The sequence below is a fragment of the Triturus cristatus genome, chromosome 1_1, assembly GCF_964204655.1.
Source record: "Triturus cristatus chromosome 1_1, aTriCri1.1, whole genome shotgun sequence".
Lineage (NCBI taxonomy): Eukaryota > Metazoa > Chordata > Amphibia > Caudata > Salamandridae > Triturus > Triturus cristatus.
The window spans coordinates 1,019,154,649-1,019,173,622 of record NC_140579.1 but is presented as its reverse complement, the minus strand read 5'-3'; the positions used below and the strand labels follow the sequence as shown (position 1 = coordinate 1,019,173,622).

The 18,974-nt window shown below is 41.6% G+C and overlaps 1 protein-coding gene across 1 annotated transcript in view; it reads right to left on the bottom strand.

The window, feature by feature from the left end:
* The window catches only part of LOC146871466 (ubiquitin carboxyl-terminal hydrolase CYLD-like), an 832,861-nt gene that overhangs the window by 272,458 nt on the left and 541,429 nt on the right, over positions 1 to 18,974 (bottom strand). Inside the window, exons 3-5 of the mRNA XM_085651077.1 lie at positions 13,522 to 13,627; positions 12,870 to 12,971; positions 2,173 to 2,250 (exon numbers count right to left, since the gene is read on the bottom strand). Of these exons, the coding sequence (XP_085507203.1) occupies positions 2,173 to 2,250; positions 12,870 to 12,971; positions 13,522 to 13,627 (286 nt within the window). The remainder of the gene's footprint in view (positions 1 to 2,172; positions 2,251 to 12,869; positions 12,972 to 13,521; positions 13,628 to 18,974) is intronic.

Here is an 18,974-nt window from a genome sequence, read left to right as displayed (position 1 = left end):
TCCAACTAACTACTTTCAGATTGTCCAAAACGCAGCAGCCAGATTGATCTTTAATATACAGCATTGGCAGACAAAACATCTGATAGGTACGTCGGGCAATTCAGAAAAAATCTTTTAAAACATTTCATTGGCCCTTTGGCATTTTATAAAGCTGGCCTAGATATCTGTGGGATAAGCTGACCCCTTATCCTTCCAGAACACTGAGTTCTGCAGATGCTCATCTCCTTGAGATTCCTAATCGGCTCATTAAAAAAAGTATTGGCAAAGCCAATAGGTCTCAAGCGAGACTCTTTGATTTTGCCAATGTTTCTTAGGCATATTGCAACATGGATGAAAGTAAAGAGAAAAGGCTCTGACACAGCCAGCACTGACGGGGTCATATCACTTTTAATTTTGCACTGAATCCAATGCTGCTGTACAATATAACTAAAAAAACATTGATAAGGCAAGAGATCGCTAGCATAGGCGAGACCTACTGGCTTTGCCAATGCTTGGTATTATTCCATTTTCATTGCCAGCGGGGGCAAAAATAGAGGCCGAAGTTAAGGGGCCATCAGGCCTTCTTTTCTTCCAATCTGATCCTGGCTGGCAGCGGTTTGGAGGCTTACACTTAGATGCAAATGCAAAGGAGGGGAAAGAAAGGCTCACAGCTTATCACTTCACAGATGCTTAAGAGAGGCATGCTTCTAACTTTGATCAGTCCCTGTTTATAAGAGAAATGCATTCACTGTAAGAATGTCAGATGTGTTGGTCTGTCCCAGTATCTGCACAGATAACAATGTAATTACCACTATTTTATTTCTTTTATAGCGCTACTCATCCCAGCGCAGGGTGTCAGAGCTCTTTGCGCAATATACATATTATGGATTGACAATAGATCATGTAAGTATGCAAATCAATGTACAAGATTTTTGTTGCATAAAACAGTGAGGGTTTCGATGTGTAGGAGGCACATCTCCTTCATAGCTCACTGTGCTATATTAGAAGGATTAACATGCATTCACTGCAGGTAATAAAAGCATCTCTGTGTTGAAAGCAGTAACCCACTTAACTATCTAGCTAAAATAAAAATCTGTCATCGGCATGTTAAATGATGTGTTATTTAAGGGTTATGTTACAGCCACGTAAACTGGAGCATATGAGGGGCATGAGCAGGCTCCATGGGAAAGTAATCTGCATTCCTCTTTCCTATAAAACCTCTCACTGTGAAGTCAGAGAAAAAGTAAATCCAAGCTCCCTCTGTAGACACAGCTTTACGTTTGACCTCTGTCTTTGAATGCCCAGTTAATGTGACAAGATAAGGACAACATTTAAAGGCCTTTTCAGAGAAAGGGAATTTGTGGAAGAATACAGTAAACAAGGTTTGGGCAACGGGAGGGACGAAGCCAAGCTGAACAGTCTAAATCAAATAAAGCCAGCAAATAGAAAGCCAGAAAGCCAATGGTAAGCAACGAGCAGAATGCATTGCTAGGTGAACTTTCTGAATATCCCCAAAATGTCTTTAGCAAACCAGACCGGTAGGTTGCGACTTAAAAAAAGGGAGGGCAGGGGTCGACCTTTCACTTACCTAGCAGCTGAAGCGTGGAATAATATTCCTTCTGCCCTAGAGATGAAACTCAATTCTGTAAGTAGTCAAAAGCTTGGCTGTTCAATTTGTTCTAGTCTATTTTGGTTGCTGTACTTTTGCATTCCTCTCAGGGCCGGGACACTTCATAGGGCAGCTATTGTGCTGTATACATCTTTCGATCTTTCGTTCGTAGGACTGAGCCTGAAACCAGTGGAACTGCAGACCTCAGTCTGATAGTTTTGTGCCCCATAACTACAAGGTGCCACATGCCTGGCCAGTTTAGTGGAACTGCAGACCTCAGTCTGATAGTTTTGTGCCCCATAACTACATGGTGCCACATGCCTGGCCAAACTGGCCTTTTCTAAACACCATTGTTTCTTATCTCTAGGTGCTACAGGCAAGAACCAGGTATCTCACGAGGCACTCACACTTGTTTCCGTGTGCTACATGCATGTGACTGGCATCCCCCATGTACACTTTCCCATAGAGCTACAGAACTCGCCAAGCCTGTTATTCATTATGCTTCCTGACCAAGGGTGCCTTGGCGAAGCAATCCATTGCCTAGAAAATGTATCAAAACCCCTGATGTTCTCATCCCCACTTACTCTCAAGTGCATATGATGACTCCTGGGTGAACCAGCTACTATTACTTTTCCCGGTCTCTTCAACAGCACGATTCACCTCTAAAGATAAAAGTAAAACACAAATCCATGACAACGTACAATGTACCACAATATAAAACACAACTCATACTATTTCATTCATCTTTACCTGGTCAAATTCATAGTTGTCATTTCAGCAAATTAAAAGTCATATAAAAACCATTAAAATGTGTTTAAAAAAAATAAATCACAACTCTGTTTTAAAAAATATACTGATTTAATTGAAATAAGAAAACCGATGGCAGACAATTTCACAATGCAGAATTTATTTCTCTATTGGGAGTAGAGCGTGAAAACTAGACGCTACTCCAGTTACAGAGTAGTAGGGAAGCACAGCAGACTGCTCCAATTCCACCTTCTCTGTGATACCCAAACACAGTGTTTCTGGTGCACACTCCTACCTCTACCACTAATCCCACCTCCTGAGGTTTGAGCCTATCACAAGATGGCCGCATCAATCTGTATACCAGATGATCAGTTTGCTATGCCTACATCAATAAGAACCATGGTATGATACTCCGTATTACACGCACTTGTGAAAGTAGGCAGCAAACGTGAAAATTGTCTTAAATTCCCACCCAGATCTAGAATAAAGGTCAAAGCATGACTTTAAAAAGTTACACCCTGTGCCAGAGGAATTCTGCAACTGTGGTGTTTTCTGTATGATTATGGATTTGCCATACATTCTACATGATCCAAAATCAGCTGAATCATTTGCAGATTTTTACATAAAGTATTTTGGTTCAAAATGATAAAAAATGACTAAAACACGCCCTCACAATGTAGCTGTGTAGTATCTAGCAGCATCTCATGGAAGCCTGAGATGTTGCTAGGTGCTTAGAATGTTAGGCTCAGGGAAGAGGCAGTTGAGACCAGAGCCTGAACGATGTACAAGCTGTTTGTGGATGGGGTCTTTTATCCTGGATTAAACTTGCTTTTCAATCAATTCACCTTGTCCTTGAATTGGATCTTACATTTTTGGCGACAGAAGATGGGATACTAAGCAAAGAAAAGCAGAAGAAAGCTAAAAGGAGAAAAAGGACCTCAACACTACTTGTTTTCTTCGTGGGAGAAGCATCGTTACTTGTTTATTTAAGAGGAAACAGATTTTCATTCTGTGCCTCACACGAACAAACTTTGGCTCTTGTCAGCGATTTTGGTTGCTGCATTCTGGATTTCAGGCGTCATGCTTAACGAATGAACTTTGGGTTTTTTTCTGTATTGTGTTTGCGGAGTTTACCCATCAAGGATTTGACTTTTTGCCAAGTGTTAGCTGTTTGTGCTCGTACTGGTTTGAGATCAGAGAAACGCTTCCCTGGGCACGCTTTACCATGTTGTTTTTCTTCAAAGTTTAAACAACAACATTACGGAGTTCGCCTACCTCGAGCTGCTACCATGGATACTGCTCTGTAGAGTGCGTCATCAAAGGAATAATCATCCCGTCCCTGGATCTGCTACCATTCTTCTCGGCGTCATCCAGTGTCATCACGTTTCTGCGTGGTAACCTAGCGACGCAGGAACTCTATGGTATCGAGCGTCAGCACTGTCTTCGACGCGTAAAACAGCGTACTCGCCTGTTGGTGCACCGCCGTCTTCAGGGTGAAACGCAAGAAGTGTCATCACGTTTCAGCGCGGTGACCTAGCAACGCATCAACTCTCTTGACATCGGCGTCAGCACTGTCTTTGACGCGTCCTTATGTGTTGGTGCACCGCCGTCTTCTGGAACGCACTGTCTTCGTGTGAACTCTGCTGTCGATGTCACTCAGGCAAGTGATTTAACGGTGATTCGCACACCTGTCTTCAGCGCGAATCAAGCTCGCCAAAGGGTGTCACTTTGTTCTTCCAGGCATTTCATTTTATTGGAGGCTTCATACAGTGGAGATATGCATAATGGCACTTTCCTGTGGTGGTGGCTTAGCGCGCTCATCTAGTGGCATGCTGTAAGAAGCAATTGGCTTTATTCCTACTTGTGTGCCATTTCTGTAAAACGCACACTGTGAAGATGTTTAAGTACGTGTGTCAACTCAGTGATACACACACTGTGAAGATTATACTACAATAGTCAAGTTGTATTTTTTTTGCTGTCAGAACTCTGTTTAGTTTATTTTTAAATTGTCTCTACTATATGAAGAGCTATTTCTTTCAATTCTTATTCCTGTATTCTATTAATAGAATTTGTAGGGTCATAGAGTGGATCGCCTCAAATCCTTTTGCTATTATTATTTTTTTTAAAACAAGGGGAAAGGTGAAACTCAGGTAGTAATTGGAAATTTTCACATTTCAGGGCCAACTTTAAACATGCAGAACGTTACTGCGCCTCCTTTCTTTTTGTCCTCCCCGGGAGACCCACCCATTAAATGGCAGAAATGGCGTAAAGTCTTTGAAAGATATGCCAGAGTGTGTGGAGCCTCCTTGAGTGCCGAAAGGAAAACTGCATTATTGCTTCATTGTTTGGGGTCGGAAGGTCAGGAGGTATTTGACCATCTCCCGGAGCTAGTGGATAGGAATTTGAATGAATATGAGTTATGTGTAGCTATGCTTGATAAACACTACCTACCGAAAGTAAGTACGATACTGGAAAGGTATCATTTCGGTAGGAGGTCACAAATGGAAGAGGAAAGCATAGAAAATTACATTACTGCTTTAAGGAAGTTAGCCTCTTCGTGCAAGTTTGGTGCTACCCTAGATGAACGTATTAGAGATCAGTTTATGTTAGGGTGTAACATTGAACGTGTTAGGGAAGAACTTTGGCAGAAAGACGAGCCAAACTTAGAAGATGTCTTAATCATTGCAAAAAGGATTGAGCATTCTTTGAAGTGTGTAGAGGTAATAAAGAAGAATGGAGAGAAAAAGGACAAAGATTCGGTACAAGCAATAAAAGAAAATCCTAAAACTAACAATGAAAAAAGGGATCATTTTAAGAAAGGTATCTCTAGTGGAACTGCAGTAAAGTTCGATGCTTCTAAAGTGACATGTTTTCGTTGCGGTAAAATAGGTCATTTAGCGAATGATAAACAATGCCCCGGGTGGAGAGCCACGTGCAGTAAGTGCAAAAGAAAAGGGCATTTTACCGTGGCATGTAAAGAGAGAAATTCTAAGGGAAAGGTTTCTGAAATATATTTTGATGTAGAGGATACTTGTGATTCTTCTAGTGAGGTTGACTGTGGACAGATTCAAATCCAGGCAGTTCAGACTGAGGAAAACAAGAACTGCCCGACTGATGAAATATGTGTTGAAGGCAAGGCTACGAAAGTACTTTTTGACTCTGGTGCTAAAATCACCATAATTTCAAAAGAGTTTTATGTAAAAGAAATCAAAGATAAAATCAGAATTTACTCACCAGACATTAGATCATTTGCTTATGGAGGTGAACCCATCAAGTTGTGTGGGTACTTTTGGGGTTTAATTGAGTATAAAAATAGACTTACCAGTGGGAAAGTTTATATATCACAAAAAGGGGACAGCATTTTAAGCTGGTTTCACCAGAGAGACCTTGGTGTCATGCTAGATCCAAATTCGTCTCCACCTATTTTATTAAAAGAGAATTTTAAGTCAGCATATGTGGCCAAGGTGGATGCAAATTTTGAAAATCAATTTTTGGGTATGCTAACAGAACGCTTTCCCAAAGTATTCAGCAGTAGCTTAGGCTGTCTTAAAGGTTACACGCATCATATTCGGCTGGTGGAAGGCGCCAACCCGGTGTCTTGCAAGGTAAGGAGTATTCCGGTGGCTGTCAGGGATTTAGTCCAGGCAGAGTTGGAAAAATTGAAAAGAGAGGGAATTATTGAAGAAATTGAAGCAACACAATGGCTAGCTCCGGTCGTAGCCGCGAGGAAGGCGGATGGCTCTCTTCGTTTATGTGTGGACCTTAGAGAACTAAACAAGTGTGTGGTAGTCGACAAATATCCGTTACCAAAAATAGCAGACATGTTGATGTTGTTGAAAGGGGCGAAAGTTTTCAGTACAATAGATCTCAGGTCTGCGTACCATCAAATCAAACTGGATGAGTGTTCTAGAGACTTAACAGCGTTTATCACGCCGTTTGGGACGTTTCGTTTCTTGAGACTACCATTTGGGTTGGTGTCGGCAGCCTCAGTGTTTCAGAGGGCACTGGAATCTGTTTTGAAGGGACAACCTGGTGTCAAGGTTTATCAAGATGACATTTTGGTTTTTGGTACAGATGATAATGAACATGATGAGAGAGTATTACAGGTTTTGAAAAGTTTAGATCAGTCGGGATTGACGGTCAAAGTGGAAAAGTGCAAGTTCAAGAGAAGATCGATAGATTATCTAGGTCACACTATTGGAAATGGAGGTGTATTACCTAAGGAAAGCCTAGTAACTGCCATTCGAAACATGCCATCTCCAAGCAATAAAGAGGAGTTATTGAGTTTTTTGGGCATGGCCGAATTCTATAGTAAATTTATTAAGAATTTTGCTTCCCTCTGTGTTTCAATGAGAATGTTACTGCATAAAGGATGTGAGTTTGTTTGGGATGATAAGTGTGAAAAGGAATTTTGTTCACTCAAAAAGGAATTAGATCAAGCGCCCAAACTCAGCAGTTTTGACCCGGACAAGAGATCAGTATTAGTGACGGATGCAAGTGTAAAAGGTTTGGGTGCGGTTTTGGTGCAAAAGCATGATGGACAGGATAATGTCATCTTATTTTTGTCAAGGAGCTTAAGAGGTGCTGAAGTGCGGTATTCAGTTATAGAGAGGGAAGCCTTAGCAGTTTACTGGTCTATAAAGAAGTTGCGAAATTTGCTTTGGGGTGGTACCTTTGAGGTCAGGACAGACCACAAGCCCTTGTGTGAAATATTTAAGAATAAGGGCATAGATGCGATCTCCAGTAGAATTACAAAGTGGGTAGTCGCATTACAAGACTATGAGTTTGACATCAAGTACATCCCAGGTGTACAGAACAAGGTAGCTGATGCTTTGTCAAGATTGGTTGTGTGTGACAATTCAGGTACAGATGAGGAGGATGAAGAGGATGGAGAGATGGTTTGCTCCATTGAAGGGGGAATTATAGAGAAAGAAAGGTGGTTGAGGGCGGTTAGTGAAGATGATGTTTTGTCAAAAGTCAAAGTTTGTGTAAAGGAAGGTTGGAATGTGAAAAGTAAGAATGAGGAGGTGGATAAGTTTTGGCATGTTAAGGATCAACTTGCTGATCATGATGGCTTTCTAGTCAGAGGGGCAAGATTGATTCCTCCCATCTCTCTTAGAGATGAATTAATTTCTTTGGCCCATGATGGGCATCTTGGTATTTCTAAAACCAAGGAATACCTACGTTCCTCCTACTGGTGGCCAGGTATGGATTTGCAAATCGAACGGAAAATAAGAGATTGCATGCAGTGTGCACTTAGTGACAGAGTGAACAAGCCAAGAACACAACCTATGATAGTAAGGGAAAGACCTGATGCTCCTTGGAAGGAGATTGGATTAGACATTTTAGGTCCGATCTCTGTATTGGGCGTTGAGTGGTACATTCTTGTTCTAGTTGATTTTTTTTCTCGCTGGCCAGAAATAGCTATAACGCGGGGAATTGAATCTAAACATGTTAAGGAGTTTTTAAAGAAAATCTTTGATAGAGAAGGTATTCCCAATGTAATACTCACGGACAATGGAGTACAATTGGTCTCGAGGGAGATGGAGGATTTTTTGAGTTCTTATGGTGTTAAACACAAAAGGTCTTCTCTTTATCACCCAGAGACAAATGGACTCGTGGAACGGTTTAATAGGGTTCTTAAGGAAACGATTGAGATGGCAAGGTCAGCGGGTCTAGATTGGAGAGCAGAAGTGTTCAAAAAAGTTAGGGTGTATAGGCTTTCGCCCCATGCTGTCACAAAAAGAACACCTTTTGAGCTGTTTAGGGGTAGGTGTGCCAACTCTTTAGTTACACCTTCCTGGGTAAATGATCTACAGCCTAATCGTTTTAGGGAAAACGAAAAATGTAACTGGAGATTGTTAGAAAAGAAGAAAATTGAGGAGAGAAAGATTTTGCATGATGAAAAGAAATCTGTAAAAAAAACTATAGTGAAGGTAGGGGATTGGGTGCTAATAAAGAATCCCCGTGTGGGGAAAGCTAAAGGAGCTTTCTTAAAACCCATTCAGGTTATTAAGTTGTTTAACAATGCAGTCAAAACGGCTGATCACCGGGTGTGGAACTTGAATAGGGTGGTTGTGGTGAGACAGGACTTTGTTACGGGACTTAAAGAAGTTCCAAGAAACCCAGTTTCATTATCACAAGGGAAAATTCTGCAAGATGAATCCTTGTCACATGCACGGAGATCTTCAAGGATGATTTCTGCTCCAAAGCATCTGAAAGACTTTGTATGTTAATTTTTCTTATGTGTTTTTTGGTTCTATGCTTGATGTAACTTTTACAGGTGTTGTACGTTTTGTTCTTTATTATCTGTAAAGAAGGGAGATGTGTAGTATCTAGCAGCATCTCATGGAAGCCTGAGATGTTGCTAGGTGCTTAGAATGTTAGGCTCAGGGAAGAGGCAGTTGAGACCAGAGCCTGAACGATGTACAAGCTGTTTGTGGATGGGGTCTTTTATCCTGGATTAAACTTGCTTTTCAATCAATTCACCTTGTCCTTGAATTGGATCTTACAAGCTGTTTTCCTGGCATGTTCATTTTTGTGGCCTGCATAATGTTTCTCCCAGTGGATATACAATCTGCAAGGCTACTGAAGGGTTTTGTTTGCATGATGTACTGTGGGAGATCTTAAACTCTACTGGTTAGGGGTGCATCCAACGAGCACCTCCACAGGTGGGACATGAAGGGGGCACTGCAGCTGATCAATTGTTCACACGTACATGCACAGGATGTTACGTATCGGCCCTTCCACATTAAATCAGACAATATACCCACAGCAGTTTCGTGCTTTGCTGTGAAAGAGAGGGATGATAGAGAGAGACAGTCTGCGGAGTACATTTGTGTAAGTGTTTATGCGGATACTAGGTGCAGGACAAAGTGCCGATTTTAGACCCAGTGTCTGATGGTGTTTTTTCCCCAGGCTGTCTTTTTACTAAGTGCACAGGTCAAACTGCAGTCTGGGCCATGACAAAACTAGCAGCTGACCGGTAGGTTCGGAAGGATCACCATCCATCCTTTCCTTATAAACACGGTTTTCATCTATTCCACTAGAACCCACTTTACTTGGAAACTAGCAAAATTGTGGATCAGGATGGATTCTAATCACCAGGTTGACATCACGCTGGTTACAGTCAGTCCAAGCCACAGCTTTGCTCATTCCCGGTGATGGTCAGCATAACTCATGTCTACGTGCCACTGGAACGGTCTTGGAAAAGATGACAAGACCTGAGAGTACACTTTTCTTTGACGTTTCTAAATTTTAAAGGAAGTCTGCACCTCTGAGTGCCTCTGACTTTGCACTACTGCCCTCGTAGTAGAACAAACTGGACCTCTAGGTCATAGAAAGGAATGCGAGTCTAATTTGTGATTGAAATGTGTCGCTTTGGCAGGAGGAGATGCTGTGTGGCACAAGGCAAAGGTGTCCACTCTCCCCTGACCTGTTGTGCCTGGTGAGAAACTTCTGGCTGCCGCACTCTGGTACCATCAAGCTGGTAAGGTCCTTCGGCAGTGTGGATGCAGCATATTTCGGTCACTATATGAAGACAACCTGCTGTTGTATGTTCAATAGACAAACCACTGCATCCTTTCTTCTGCATGGCTCTTTCATAGACTGCCTTACTTGAATTATTCCCCGCTAGTGCCTGAACTCTACTTCTCGTGGCTTCTCCCATGACAAGGCAACGGAATCAAGGCCACTTGGCCCATCGTTGACTACTGCATCCTTAGCTACTGCTTCCTAGTGAACGGGCAAGAGCAAATACCTATTGTTCACAGCTTTGTCGACGAGTGGTCCATCACTGTCTATGACAGTTACCACACCTCCATGGTCGATGAGAACAGTCAACGATGGCAGTCAGTGACCACACTGACAATGATACAGTCCAAGACAACAACACCGATGCAGCATATTTCTGTCACTGTATACCGACGACCTGCACTGAATGTTTCATAGATGCTCATGCCTGAATTATTACCAGCTGTCAGGCTGAGAACCCTTGTTAATCATAATAGTAGTGTTCATAGAAACTCAAATAATATGGAGCAACCTCAGACTATCTGTAGTATAGCCGCCACATTTTATGAAGTGAATTCTGTTCGATGGGGAAGAGAGATTCAGATCTTCAACTCCCCACAGAGGCTCAAACTGACAGGTTTTCTGCTGCATGCCAAGCTGGGAAAGGGAATCTGCAAAGCTGGTTTCCTTTTATTTCAGGATATTTTCCAGCGTTTTTGGTGGTCAGTTCTCTCAGTAGCAGAAGGAAAGTCCTTTTTACCGTTTTGTGGCCATGGGTCTGGTGGTTTGCAGAATCAGCTTGTAGCAGACGAGGACTACAAAACTGATGAGTGATAAGGACCACGACAATGACCACACCGACGACAATGACCACACCGACGACAATGACCACACCGATGACAATGACCACACCGACGACAATGACCACACCAACGACAATGACCACACCGACAACAATGACCACACCAACGACAATGACCACACCAACGACAATAACCACACTGGTGAATATGACAGCAACGATGACTACACTGTGGATGATCAATTCAAAGAATATCACCTTGTTGATGGTACTAAAGAGTGACTGTGTACTGCTGTAGGTGGTACCTCGTGGGTGGTGTCAGTTATCAGACTGAGCTGTATGGTGGGTTAGCACTTGAGTGTAGAGTTTGCTGTAGGATATACTCTCAGGGGATGTATGACATTACAACGCGTGTCATTACAACGCGTGCAGTTACATCGCATGCGTTACAACGCATGCGATGTTACAACGCTATGCCATTACAACGCAAGTCTTTACATCGACTTGCACTAGATGGCGTGCTAACATTAGAAAAGTGTAATTTACTATTCCAACTCCAGTCCACGTAACAGTAGGGAAGGTGTTGGGATAGTAAACTACACTATTTGTAATGTTAGCACGCCATCTAGCGCAAGTCGATGTAAAGACTTGCGTTGTAATGGCATTGCGTTGTAACATCACATGCGTTGTAACGCATGCGATGTAAAAGCTGCGCGTGGTAAAAACCGCATTGTAATGGCTGTTCCCCACTCTCAGGAGCAGGATAAGACATCATTCATGAAGGCCGAGTACAGCGTGGGCTACAGAGCGAGTGAAGCATCTGTTGTAAGAGAATGTGGAGTAGCAGCGCTGTGAGTGTACAGTTTGCTCTGGGGGAAGTGTTGGATTTGTAGCATGGTTCATTTAGGGTTAACTGGAGTAGGAAAGTACTGAGCAGCAGTGTTTTTTGGGACAGGTTACCAAAAGCCAGGGCAGCATTAAAGAAATAATGAGTTATGGAGAGACTGCAGGTAATGAGCATGTGTTAGTTTTCTGCAAGGTGTATTTAGAGGTGGCTGGTCCTGTAATTAATGCAGAGTTGTGGCAGGGTGTACGTCTTTTTGACGAACAGCTTCAGATCCGTGAGAAGGTGCTAGTAGAGACCCAATCCAGGCTGATCTAAGCGGGGAGACTTCTGAAGACGCTGAACAACCCCGATGGTTTGCCGAATTTCAACAATAGTTTCACGTGTTAATAATTAGTACAAAAACCTGCACAGCTATCTATTCATCGGCATCTATTTAGTTCAAGAAAATATTTATCTCTCTCTGTGTACTCTAAGTTTCTTCTATAATAATAATATTTGACTTAAAAACCCTATTTACATTTATAAATATATAAGAATGTTAATGAGGACCAAAGAAATGTTTTTAAGCAAGCAATTACTTGGGCAAACTAAGAAAATAATTTGTTTCATTATGTAAATTTTTCTCAACAGCACATCAGCATTAGCATTTTAATTTTTGCAAAAAATCAGATTTACAGCTCTCCTTTAAGTGCCTGTATTTCCACCCGGGATGTATATTTGGTCAACTAACTTTAATTTCCCAACATGCAGAGAGATTTTAAAATAGATTTTTACATTCCAGAAATGTTGAATTAGGTGTTTTTACAATTTGCATAAGCCAGGAGGGTTATACGAGAGGAAATCCATTATGTTTTTCTGTAGGGGCTTAGAGGTCCATCTTATTAAGTGATGTCTGTTAATTCTACAACAAAGTTATTTATGCGAAGAAGCTATTAATGCTTTAGATGTATTCACTTCCATCAATAAATATTATACAATTAATAGCCATGGTTTTGCAGTGTTTTATTTATCCAAGAGACAAAGATTTAAGAATTCAGAAAAAGAGGCGATCTGGGTGATTTTCTATGCCATTTTTACACTGTGAGTACTTGGTTATGTGTAAAACCAATGGAGTAGTTTAGGCCTAATTTAGTTGGCAAACATTACAATTCCTAATAAGCACTTGAACCTGCCAAATGTATTACATGATAACATTATTATTCAATACACAATTATCAAATTGTGTAACTAGCAGAATTGTTTGAAGCCCATTATTTAACCTCCTCTCCACACCCAAGATATCTACTACTGACCACTACCTCTTACAATAATTGAGCAGATATCAGACCAAATATTTAAGAATGAAGAGTTTACGATATGATCTTCACTTGTACCTTTTTGTCGGCTCTGGGGCAACCGGTTTTGGTGGTTCTTGTCCACTCCGCCACGTGGCAGACAGTTCCTTCTTTCAAGTTGGTTTATGACCGCATGAGGGACTGAAAATGGATATGAAAACAATGGTTAGCTTTAGGAAAAGACAATGGAAGGAGAAACCGAGAGAGAAACTGGAAAATAAAACATGTGTGACGGTCATTAAAAAGGGACAGATAGACCGTATGAGACAGAGAGAAAGCAAATTAGGGCGAGACAGGGAGAGAATGAGACAAAAATCTTAGACACACATATACAGATGGAATAGCAGGCACAAATAGGAGAAAGTAAGACTGAATGTTGGGTTGACCAACCAGAAGTAAAATGAAGAGGGAGATAAGAGACACAGACATAGAATGAGGTAGGAGTTTGGAGAGATGAGAAAGGGAGACAGAAGAAGAAAGAGAGAAGAAAGAATCAGATGTCAGAAGGTGAGCCAAGAAAAAACAAAAGGGGACAAGCAAACAGAAAAGGTTGAGCAAAGCATGAAGTAAGGATCAAGATGAGAGGAGGAATGAAGTAAAGGAGGAGAGAAGAGGTAATATAGCTGAGGCGAAAGTCTGATCAGAGACCACCATATTTGTTTCCCACTCCCCTCCCCAGCAACTAACACACCTCTGTATACTTTTGCGATTGGTAAAAAAATTCCATATTCCGGAGCGGGGATGGAACACAGTTTGAGGCCCTTGAAATATCCGTCCCATGAGCCTACAGCCTTGTCCTGCTCAACAAGACACGAAATCCAAAGCGTTAGCAGAGCATCAATTTATATACTCGAACATAAGCAGTTTTACATGTTTAGTAACAGTTCTTCCCCTGGGTGTCCTCGGAAGACAAGATATGGACTCCACACTCTAATCCTATCTCTGGCAGGTGTCTCATCTGACCTGGAGCTCAGGTTTGTGGGCTTTAGGAGGATCAGAACTCAGCATCTCAACTCATGACCTCAAATCCCAGCTGCATTGCACTGTGTGCCTTCAATGTCTAAAGATAAATTCCCCACTGTTCCAGCACTGGCAGGGTCTGCATTCAGAACATGTGTTAGGGTCTCTAATCCCATCTCTTCGGATGTCGTCTGACCACTGGATCTGAACTCCTGGCTCTAATCATAGCGTGGCATGTGCATCAGAGACAATTATATTGTCTACACTGTACAAAGTTATGTCACTTACAAAAAAAATACAATATGTAGCAATGAATTTCATACAAAAAAACTCAAAGGAACACTCCCAAGCAGGTTTTATATTATTTCATCATTAAAGGCACAGTAAGTGCTGTTCATTAGGAGATCAAAATAGATTTAGGTCAGGCTTCTCCAACGAGTACTCTGTAGCCCTCCACCACCTACCTGGAAGCAGCTCTCCTATGTGCACCCCAGCACACTAAATTGGAACCCTGTGCTTGGTTGAACTAATTTATGTATGCCAAAATGGTGTATTCAAGACAAACGTATCATGTGTTTTCAGAACTCAGAAGATGGTATTTGGAGAATAATTTCAGAATTTTCAAAATATCTCAAGCTGATTTTTGAGTGTCAATTCATGTGGGGAGATTCATTACTAATATTTTTAATTTCGTGCCAGGGCACTGCAACTGTGCCTGGCATGTACTAACTACCTAGAAGCATTCCAAATTTACAAAGCATTTTCGCATTACTGCTAGCATCCCTTCCTATTGCACTGAGGTGCTCACTGCTGGTAATCTTGCATATATATGTGTGCCACTAGTGTGATCTTTTCCAATGTGGTCCCTATTACAACACTATTATTATTAGTAGCTTGTGATGATTTTCATTCAACATAATAGCTCTTATTACACAAAAGGTTGCAGACCCCTGATTTAGGTCATTTATATTTTGGGGACATTCAAAAGTTCTACATGCTACTTGTTTCCATTGCTGCAATTTATCATTCACATTATCATACTTCTTTCATGCACTGTTCCAATATCCCTGAACTTCAAATCAGGCAAATCCTCTCCAAATTTTAAAAACAGTTCTCCTTTTATAAAGCCATGGGAAAAAATATTTTCAACTTTATATTAATTTGTAGAATTAGATTTATATACGTATCACAGCTGGGGAGCCTACAAGCAGAGGACAACAGGGCCAACCACTTCTTTTGTGAGGAGTCTACTCATCCCAGCTAGTGAAGGGGACCTGTGTGCAAAGGAGAATGGGGGTAGATCAAGGTTTTGAGAGAGGGAAGAAACTCTCTCCTGCAGGTGGTTGGTTGGAAGTCCATGGCTAGGATGGCAAGACCTAAGGTTGTAGTCCGGCATCTTGAGAAGTAATCAACGTACAATGACTTCTCCACATCAAGAGAGTGAACACAAGAAGCAGGGCAACAAGTTGGTTTGAACTTATCAATAATATGTTAGAATACGACTTACAGTGTATGTGAACTGTAATAAGCCCTTGGGCATACCAAGAATCCAAGAGCAGAAGTAGGATATAACAACATTTCAGCACCAGTAAAGAGGAAGGCCACAAGCAGGAAGACCAACTTAAACAGCAAAGTTAAGTATCAAACTATTACACTAAAGATTAGAGGTTTAGGGACCTTGGGAACCAATGAGGGAGAAACAACAAAGGAGATGGGACAGAAGGCAGAGTGTGAAATGAAGTGTAAGCAAAAGAGCTCAAACAACTGCAGTTGCCAGACACCTACTTATACACATAATAAGTCTTTTTGAATGAACTCTTGACTCAGAGGTGCTATTCACTATGGCTGGTACAGCATAACAGATAAGTTTGTCCATGAAGTATTTGCCCAGTCTATGTATGTTTGTATTTTCCATTGACCAGTTCTCCATCTATTCTGTGTTTTATGTGATCGGGGTCTTTTTAGTGCTAAGGAATCTGGGGATCTGACAGTAAACTTCTTCCTCTCCCTGCCCCAACAGAAGACGCCTTTTCCTATTGGGACTGGGCTTCAAAAGAATACTCCTGGTAAAGGCAATGACCAACCAGGAACATGAAGAAAGGACGCCAGTTCCCATGAGCTCTCATACATCATACTCCTTTCATGACACTAAATACTGTAACTGTGCTGTACTCCACCTAGTCTAAGGTGTCCCCAGCCTCATATTAAGGAGTTCTATCAACTAGTGTAGGTGGTGGGCCTGAGGGAGTAAATGACATGGCCGACATGAAAGACCAGGTGGATATTCCAATGATCAGAAAGGTTTACAATAACTGAAGCTCATCCAACCAGTTTAACAATTGGGAAAGAACCCACACATATTTTAGAACAACCATGGGATGAGCCCCAGGAATGGAAAAGTAAGCTGTGGAAAGCCAGACTGCATCGCTTATGTTAAAACCAGACTAGAGCAAAAATGACTGTCTGCAAAGGTCTTATATCTAGTTTTTCAAGTCTCAAACGAGCAGATCTCCATTTCTGGCACATACCTAGAAGAAGGGTTTGCACTGAAGGAACAGAACAGATTGAGAATACTGGAGGCCAAATTTGATGGTGAATGCCTGAGGAACAAAAAAGTTGGGATTATTCCTCAGAGGTATGCAAAGTGCTGTTATAGGAGAACTCTACAGTAGGTAGGTAGAATGATGCAAAGTCCGAATCTCTATCCAGCTTTGCGCCACAAGAGTTTCTTCGACTGTTTTCTTTGTCCTGGACTTTCCACTAACTATTCTTGAAGAGTGATAGATTGCTAACTTTCAGGTAGTCTTTGTAGAAAAGGCCAGATGTTTCTCCTTTTACATCTGGAATGGATTGTGGCTTGCTGACAGGTTTAACTTCTTATTCACAGGATAAAGCCCCAGCCTAACCATGCCTGTTTCCGGGAAGACAGGTAATCTGGTAAAAGGAAGCTGAAGAAACCATTAAGCATTTCATTCACTACAGATACCCACAATCTCATCCATCCATCCATCCAAATGGTGATGTAACACTGCACCCCTTCTAAGTAATGTCGCCCATGTCTCAGTGCCTTCTTGATAGCCAACGGTTATGTATATGGTATAATTTACTTCAGAAGAAATAACAGTTCTGTAATAATAAACGAATGGATAGGTGTGCTTCTTTCAGGATCCTACTGCAAGACAACTGCTACATTAGCAAGTAAAAAAGTGTCCATTTATTCTATGCAAGGGAAAAGAGCCCAGTTTCGGTGTTCCATAACGGGTGCTGTAGTGAATGCCCCCTTTATTTTTGGGACAGCGGCTTCTTGTACATTCCCCCAATGGAATGGATCGCCCTGTTTGAGTTAACTGGGAAGTACAATTTCTGATAAACATTGACTAAAATGTTGATAAAAATTAAAAAGAAACAAGAAATCATATAAATTTCTTTATGTCTTTGGTGTGGGCCACTCTTAAACAGTTTTTACTTTCTTTGGAGCCATATTTAGACATTTGTCAGAGATGGTGAATCTTAGAAAAACACTTCAAGAACTGCGAAGATCCATTGTTCCAATTTTGGAAATAAATAATTATTTTGCAATCTTTTCAAAATGACCCTCATGTGCATCCAATATTCTTCTAAATTCCCTGAAATTACTAGCATATCCATGAAGATAGATGACAAAGCAGGCGTATAAAATATTCCTGAAGATGTAATTCCACATCTTTGTTGCAGGCACTGAAAGGGATCTCTCTCAGGCTGTAGCCTAAAAGCATCAGAGAACCTGAAGGTAGTCTAAAGAGGCAGGTCTAAGTTTGCGGCCCGGGAGGTAGCATTTTTCTTTAGAAGTGAGGAATTTGGGAGAAGGGGAGTAGATAACTTGGTGCACAAGAGTAAGGGATTTAAACATTCCATGCTTTTTACAGAAAGCCAGTGAACGTTTTGAAGAACTGGAGAGATTTGATCCTATTTAAAGTGTATGTAAAACTTTGGAAGAGGTGCTTAGATAAACACTGTCACCCTAATCTAAGCACAAATGAGCTGGCGCCTACACTATCTAGGGATGGTAGGTAAGACATTCCAAATAATTGGCACCGCGCAGATCTAACTTTCAAAATATCTTTGCAGACTTAATCTGATACAGCAACACGGAGATGAGCAGTAAGGGATATCGGTTACGAACAGTGATGGAATTTAACTCACTATAGTTGATGCAGGGATCAAAAGATCGTTCAGGTTTCGCATTAAAAGAATATAGGAGCTCCTGTCAGTGATGTAGAGGGCCAAATGAATCCTTTCGGTAGTTTTTCTATCAGATAGTTTTGGAGACTTTCATAATCTTGCACTACAACTGGAGAAATCCTACCTTGTCAAATTTTGGGATGAGATCAATAGGACAATCATAGAGGCAATGAGGAGGCAATTAGCCTATTCTTTTTACTAGATAGAATCTTAAATTCCTTATAGGCTGCAGGCACCAAAAGCCGATTTGACTCGTGTTGAATGGTAGAGTAAGGAAGGGCACAATTCAAATCTTCTCTCTGAAAACGCTTCCGAACACAACAGATGGATGAAAAGGTGATAGCTCGCTCTTTTAGGGTAATAAGAGGATAATGTTTGCAAAGCCAATGCCTATCCAACACCACGATACCAAAGGGGATGATGGACGGAGCGTTTGAGCACATCAAACACTCACCCCCAGTCAACTGATCTGGGTTTAATCCATCATCATTCTTTAGCTCACTCCACCACCCAAGTTCAGACATGGCCATATGCAAATCAGTCTGACCCTGTGCCTCATGGGAACAGTCCAGCCCTAACTGCCAAGCCATGTCTTCCCTGGACCGGAAACAAGCATCCTGGGATCGGTTTCGGGTTCATAACCCTCATCAGCCAGGCCATCTTGAATCCAGTGGCAAAGTGAGCAAGGGACCCACGTCTGGGCATACCCTGCCAACTTAGGGCGAACAAAGCGATACCAAAGGGGATGATGGACGGAGCGTTTGAGCAAATCAAACACTCACCCCAAAACCAGGAGTATCAATAAGGTTAAACTTAATTATATATTCAGTGAAAAAACCACAGGTTTCAGGGACGTTAAAGTTAGTATGACATTTCCCTAGTACAAAACCAGAGAAATTCAGCCGTTATAGTTAGCTGAGCTAACTAGAACTCACGCCCGCAATGCACTGCTGATGACGTCAC